Genomic DNA, 7,727 nt, shown 5'->3' on the forward strand with positions numbered 1-7,727 from the left:
GGTTAAGCATGGTTATATTTTAAGATGAGACATTCTTTTTTATGATGCTGTTTGTGCTACAAAGGTTTTTTTGTTTTTCTTCTGGTTGTGGGGCTTGAACTCTGGGCCTGGGCACTGTCCCTCAGCTCTTCAGCTCAAGGCTAACGCCCTACCACTTGAGCCACAGTGCCACTTCTGGCCTTTTTCTGCTTATGTGGTGCTGAGGAATCGAACCCAGGGCCTCATGTATGCAAGGCAAGCGCTCTACCACAGAGCCACCTTCCCAGCCCATGCTACAAAGGTTTGAACTCCACACTGAGCTGGATAGGCCAGGGCACAACTACTGGAGCATGTCCACAACCATTTGTGCTTTATTTTTCAAATAAGGTTTTGTGGTTTTGCCTGGGCCTTCCTGGACTGTAATCCTCCTATTTATACTTCCAGTATAAACTGGGATGACAAGTGTGCATCATCATGCCAGACTTCTAGAGAATGAGATAGGGGAACTCATGAACTTTTTGCCCAGGTCAATTTTAAACTACTATTGTAGTATTATTGGATTATAGTACTATTGGATTATAGGCGTGAAACATACTTTATTTTTTCTTTTCTTGTCTTTTCTTTTTGGTCATGGGGCTTGAATTCTGGGCCTGGACACTCCCTCAGCTCTTCAGCTCAAGACTAATGCTCTACCACTTGAGCCACAGTGCTACTTCCAGTTTTCTGGTGGTTTATTGGAGATAAGAGTTTCATGGACTTTCCTGCCCGGGCTGGCTTTCAAGCATGATCCTCGGCTTTCAGCCTCCTGAGTAGCTAGGATTACAGGTGTGAGCCACTGGTACCCGGCTTGTGAGACATACTTTCTAACTGTACCATAAAGTGACAGCTAACTGCCTTAAGCATCAAATCCTGGACTTGGACTTGGTAGTACCACAGCAACAACTCACTTGGTAGATGAATTATGCTCCAAAAGTCAGAACTACTAATTTATGCCTTTATTGGCTTCAGCTTTACTTTTTCTTCAGCCTCAGAATGTAAGTGTGTGTTCGTAGATTCACGCCTTTCGATGTTTTTCTTGTTAATTTTTTAGGGTCGTAAGATATTTTTTCTTTTAATACATTTTTTATTGTAAAAATACTGTACAGCGGGGTTACACAGTACATTTCCTATCAAGAATTGTTGCCTCCTCCTTTGTTTTTCCCCTACCATCCTTTCCCTCCCACCTCCACAACTACACTCATTTTTTTTCTTTTTGTCAGTCATAGGGCTTGAACTCAGGGCGTGAGCACTGTCTCCAAGCTCTTGCTCAAGGCTAGCACTCTAACACTTTTAGTCACAGTGCCAATTCTAGTTTTCTGGTGATTAATTGAAGATAAGAGTCTCACCAACTTTCATGCCACTCTGGGTTTGAACTGCAATCCTCAGATCTCAGCCTCCAGAGTAGCTAGGATTACAGGCGTGAGCCACTAGTACCCAGCTATAAGATCTTAATGATCTTATTATTTAGCATCTGAAAGTATTTTAGTTTTATTATTATAAAGCTCAACTATGCCATGGTTTTCAGACTTGTTCAAAACAAAAGATTACCTTTTTTGGTATCACTGTAGTTCTGTTTATAAGAAATTGGGAAGCATACATACAGAAAAGCCAAGCAGAGAAAATAAGAAGCGGTGACACTGGTCAAAAAGAAATGTATTTGGAGCTGGGAAGGTGGCTCAGTGGTAGAGTGCTTGCCTTGCATGCATGAGGCCCTCGGTTCGATTCCTCGAAGCGGGGCTGAGGCTCAAGTGGTTGAGTGCTAGTCTACAGCTGAAGAGCTGAGGGGCAGTGAGTGCCCAGGCCCAGAGTTCAGGCCCCATGACCAAAAAAAAAAAAAAAGAAATGTACTCAATACCTGACTTACGTAATGGTAACTCCTCTGTATATCATCTTTACAGTAAAAATTAACTGAAAAAAAAGCCAGCCAGACATTTTCTATACTCTGATCCTATACATACCTACATGTAAAGCATCCTATATATGTATAAGTAGATACATGTAAAAATGAAATTATCAACTAAAAGTTGGTGCACTTTATGATACTTTATGCGTCAATTTAAAAAAAAGAGAGAAGTTACCTTGTCACAAGAATTCTGAAGCTGTTTGTGTAAAGACATCACTTCTTGTTTTAAAGCTTCTTTTTCTTGCTGAGTCACTCGGAGGTCAGATTTGATCCGGGACATCTGAAGATTCACATTCTGCAGGGTGTCTTCTAAATTCTGAACCTGCAGGAGAAGGATCTTGTATTGCTACACAAGAACTCTACACAACAATGCTACACAGCAATGCGTACACAAGGACAAAAGGACTCCCAGGCCCCTTCTGTGTCCATTCATGCACTGTATTTAGTTCTCTCTTCAGTAGCTCAGTGAAAATGCAGGACATCTTTTTACTTACAGGATGTTATGGGATATTTAGGAAAAGAATAAATTTGCCTGGAACAAAATACTGCTGATATAATTATCTTATGGACATCTACGAGACATTTGATAGAACCAGTAAGGGTGGGCTTGCACAACATAAAACATAGTCACTGCATCTTGTAGAAACTATGTTTTGGCCCATGGTACTGGTTTATAAAGCCCTTAGTTGAAAATAACAACACAGACTTGTGGACTCCTACTCCACACGAAATCCCAAATATATCTGAATTTGAATTTAAATTTGTAAAAGGAATGTTGATAGAGATCTTTGAGTGTAATAGGGAATAAACCTGCTTTAGAAATATGGTTTTTCATTACAGGATGGAATAGGAGAAACTCTAGGTCTCCTTGGCTCAGGCCGAAATTTTCTGAATAGAGACCCGGAAACACAACAAATCAAAGAAAGGTTGGACAAATGGGATTGCATAAAGTTGCAGAGCTTCTGCAGGGCAAATGACATAGCTAGCAAGATCAATAGAAAGCCCACGGATTGGGAGAATATCTTTACTAGCCATACAACGGACAAGGGTCTCATATCTAAAATATACCTGGAACCCAAAAAATTAAACCCCCCAACAACAAATCCTCAAAGAAACAACTGCCCAATAAATAAGTGGGCTAAAGACTTAAAGAGAAACTTCTCTGAAGAAGAAAGAAGGATGGCCAATAGACACATGAAGAAATGTTCAACATCCCTAGCCATAAAAGAAATGCAAATCAAAACAACATTGAGATATCACCTCACTCCAGTTAGAACGGCAAAAATCAAGAACTCTAACAACAACAGATGCTGGAGGGGATATGGACAGAAAGGAACCTTACTTCATTGTTGGTGGGAATGTAAACTTGTTCAACCACTTTGGAAAGCAGTATGGAGGTTCCTCAAAAGACTTCACATAGAACTCCCCTATGACCCAGCAATCCCACTTTTGGGCATTTACCCAAATGTTTACAAGCAAGACCACACTAAAGCTACCAGCACAACTATGTTTATTGCAGCATTATTTACCATAGCTAAGATATGGAACCAACCCATATGCCCCTCAGTAGATGAATGGATCAAGAAAATGTGGTATATATACACAATGGAATTCTATGCCTCCATCAGAAAGAATGACATTGCCCCATTTGTTAGGAAATGGAAAAACTTGGAAAAAATTATATTAAGGGAAGTAAGCCAGGCCCAAAGAAACATAGGTCCCATGGTTTCCCTTATTTGCAATATCTAGTAGATGTATGAGTCAAGCAGAAAAGGTCAGATAATGTGATGTCAGGAAAATGAACCCTTAGATATGTATTTTAATGTTTTTTTCTTTCATGCATGTGTTTCTAACGCATTTATAAGATTATCTCTTTGTTGCTTTGTATGTCCCTCCCCCACAGTATAACCCCTGCTTTCACTATATTTGATGTCAGTATAACTTGTGGAGGAGATGGGGAAAAACCAGTTGTTTAAGGATACAGGTGGACCTGTTGCAACAATGAGAAGTACAAGTTGTCATGTCCAAAATGAGCTTTACAACGTTGGTGCGGGGGGGGGGGGGGGGAAGGGGGGAGAAGGAGAAGGATTGGGATTGGGGGGGAGGGGAGAGGCTGGGAAGGGATGTGAAGGGTAAACAAAGGAGGAGGCTGCAATGCTTGGTAAGAAATGTACGCATTATCCTGCCCATGTAATTGTAACCCCTCTGTACAGTATGTTCACAAATAAAATTAAATTAAATTAAAAAGAAAAGAAATATGGTTTTTAAGTTGGTAATACCAGTCATTTTTATATAATACTCTCAACCTACCATAGTAAGTACTCTCCCAATTGATAAACTTGGAGGGAAATATTGTTTAATTTACTCTTCAATACTGTGAAGGTGTGTCAAACTCAGTCCCATAGCGTCTTGGGCCATTCTCTTGGGATGATAAAAAAAAAAAAATGAGGGAATAATTGCCTTCGTACCTTTTCCTGTGAAGCCACTAGCTGTGACTTTAAGCTCTCGCTCTGATGCTCCCAAGACTGCTGCTCTTGCTTCATTGTCGCAATTCTGTTCTCCAAAAGGCTAGATTGTGCCAGCTATTTCAAGAGAAGAAGAAAGGTCAGAGCATATTTGCAAATGTATCTAGTCTCAACTCATAGGTCTTCACTTACACAGTCAAGAGCAAGTGCCAACTGTTTCCTTGAGGGTATGTGAAAGTAGTTTTCCTCTGTTCTACTTCTAATTTTGAAGAGTCTCTTCTTAGTTTTCTCATTTTTAAAATTACTATCAATTTTATTTTAGTTTAGTTAGTTTTGGTGTCAGTAAGGGGACTTGAACTCAGGGCCCTGAACTCTCCTTTAGCTTTTTTCCTCAAGGCTCATAACTCTATCACTTGAGCCACTGCTCTTTCTGGCTCTTCAGTGGTTAATTTTAGATAAGAATCTCACAGCCAGGCACTGGTGGATCACGTCTATAATCCTCGCTACTCAGGAGGCTGAGATCTGAGGATCACAGTTCAAAGCCAGCCCAGGCAAGAAAATCTGTGAAACTCTTTATCTCCAATAAACTACCAGAAAACCGGAAGTGGCACTGTGGCTCAAGTGGTAGAGCGCTCGCCTTGAACTGAAGAGTGCAGGGACAGCACCCAAGCCCAGAGTTCAAGCCCCATGACCGACAAAAAAAAAAAAAAAATCTCACAGACTTTTCTGCCTGAGCTGGTTTTGAACTAGGATCCTCAGATCTCAGCCTCCTGAGTAGCTAGGATTACAGGCATGAGCCACCAGCACCTAGCTTCTATCTCATATTTTCAGGGTGAGAAGTGGTCTGGAAGGCAATTAGAAATCTCAGAGGGTACAGGAAAATATAGACTGACCCTAACTAAAGCAGATGGGAATGGGGAAACAGAAGTGTTTTTGGAGCTGCTAAGAATATACAATGGAAAAAAGCAAGTAGGAAATAGATATCCAGTTATAAAAATATTTATAGGACATAGAAAGTGTTATGTATCATATATGTTAAGTAGCAATCTTGGCTTCATAAGATCTAAGGTTATGCCGGGTGCTGGTGGCTCATGCCTGTAATCCTAGCTACTCAGGAGACAGAAATCTGAGGATTGTGGTTCAAAGTCAGGCAGGCAGGAAAGTCTGTGAGACTCTTTTCTCCAATTAATCACCAGAAAACTGGAAGTGGCCCTGAGGCTCAAGTGGTAGAGTCCTAGATTTGAGCTGAAGAGCTCAGGGACAAGGTCAAGGCAACCTCACCGCCCCCCCCCCAAAAAAAAAAAAGATCTAAGGTCACGTGACACCAGTTCAAACACTTTTGCAGCCAGCTCTGGAGCAGTTGGGCTGATACTGGAGGCTTATGGGCCGCTGTCTGTATGGAAATGCTCATATGGTACCTACAGTACAGTGAAGGTCAAGTCTATTATTTTTGTACCTTATCCAGGCAGTCATTTAATTCTGTACTTAGAACTTCTTTTTCTTTCCGCAGTGCTTCGTTGTAGTTTAATACACTAGAAAGCTTTTGCTGGAACTCAGAGACATCAGGACATCTGTGCAGCTGTAAGAGAGACAAATGACCCTCCTCTCACCTCCTGGCAGTGTTTATAAAGAGGTATTTATAAGTGGCACTCAGATTACCTTATTTGAAGCTATTTCATGGGACATATAAAATCTAGCAGACTTTAATTAACTTTAACAAACTGCTCCCTGCTAGCCTCTTTCTATGCATCAGTTGACTGTTGAAGCGTGTTTTGAGCGACTCAGACAGATGCTGTTAAATAATCATCCCTAGCTTTCCATTTTACCTTCACAATTAAATAACATACTAAAATGTTGCCATCGATTTGTGTTCATGACGCATGTTACTTTTTGCTCATGCCTTTTGAATGAGAAAAAAAAATTCTTTTAAAATCTCAGTTTAAGACCACCTGTCATCTCAGCACTTGGGAGGCTGAGGCAGGAGGATTATGAGGTTGAGGCCTGCCTAGGATACATAGGGAGAGCCTATCTCAAAATAGCAGTAATAATAAAAAGATATGGAATGGTCATAGGAGGTTTGGGTTATCAGTAGAAGGTCAAGTTTAAAGCTGTGCCCTTCCCTCTGGAAGGGAAGTTGATTACAGTAACACAGCACGTGTGGACATGGTGCTTCCTCCTGTGTGCTTTCAAAACTCCAGGCAAAGCAGGCTGCCTCCTCGTTGTGGAGGGCTGTCCGTCCCGTACATACACTGTGGGATGTTTCATGGCATCTCTGGCTTTGTCCACTGGATACCAGGCAATACCCTCTCTCCGTTTGTGAACAATAAATGTCCCAGGGTCAAGAGCCAATCCTGACCTCCGACCCTGTTGACAACCACTGCTTGCAGAGGCTGATGGGTTCTTGCATTCCTAATCCTTTCTCATCACTTATAGACTATTAGCTGCCCTCCCTTGAATTTGATTTTTGCCCTTTTTCCTTCCTCTTCTGCTGCCCTTTCCCTTTCTCTCTTCCCTCTCCTCCCCCTTCCTTTCCCCTTCCCATTTCCTTCTGGTGGTCCTGGTGATACATTTTAACTCTTTATTATATTGGGATATGGCAGTATTTCTATTTCCTACCTATATTTAGCTTCAAAATGGCTACACCAACAAGCAGAGAAGGTCAAAGGCTATGTACATATGATCACATGAGATAATGTTAAGCAAAATGTACCCCAAGACAGGGACACAAGTGGTTTTTTCTTTCTTGCTAGTGTTTTAGATATACTTACAATGCACTATGTGATTCTTTTGTTTCTTTTGTATGTACTTCCCCCCACGGTATAACCCCTGTTTTCACTGGATTTGATGCCAGTGTATATACATTTTTGTAATTTGGGGAGGGGAAGGGATACAACGGAATGCTTAAATGGGGATGCAGGCTGATCCATTGTGATGACGAGATGTACAGGACACTATGTTGAAAACAAACTTTACAATGTTGGGGTTGGGGGGTTGGGAGGAGGGAAGTGATGGTAGGGGAAAATAAAGGAGGAGGTAACAATGCTCACTACAAAATGTACTCATTACCTTACTCCTGTAACCCCTCTGTACAACATTTATATATATATATATATGTATATGTATATATTTATATATATACATATACTATACACACACACACACATATAGCTACACCAAAATAAGACTTTACAAGTTGATTCCTGTCTTCAGTTGGCAACAAATTCAACATACCTTACAAGGGTAAACAAGTCAGGATCCTAGAAGATGTACTTTACCTGGACAGTGGTGCAATGAAGGGCCTATACCGCTTTCCTCACTACGTGTCTCCACCCCAAATACCA

General features: G+C 41.0%; 1 protein-coding gene across 12 annotated transcripts in view; it reads right to left on the reverse strand.

The window, feature by feature from the left end:
- Positions 1-7,727, reverse strand: part of Nin (ninein) — a 121,354-nt gene that overhangs the window by 20,873 nt on the left and 92,754 nt on the right. For all 12 annotated transcript variants that reach the window (XR_011373096.1, XM_070027971.1, XM_070027979.1 and 9 more), the window contains 3 exons: positions 5,843-5,965; positions 4,390-4,503; positions 2,097-2,243 (listed from right to left, as the gene is read on the reverse strand). Coding sequence is in view for 11 of the 12 variants with exons in the window: in XM_070027971.1 (XP_069884072.1) it covers positions 2,097-2,243; positions 4,390-4,503; positions 5,843-5,965 (384 nt within the window). In the remaining variant the exon portion in view is untranslated. The remainder of the gene's footprint in view (positions 1-2,096; positions 2,244-4,389; positions 4,504-5,842; positions 5,966-7,727) is intronic.

Source organism: Dipodomys merriami, unplaced genomic scaffold (assembly GCF_024711535.1).
Source record: "Dipodomys merriami isolate MVZ:Mamm:240054 unplaced genomic scaffold, mDipMer1.0.p SCAF_1, whole genome shotgun sequence".
Taxonomy (NCBI): Eukaryota; Metazoa; Chordata; class Mammalia; order Rodentia; family Heteromyidae; genus Dipodomys; species Dipodomys merriami.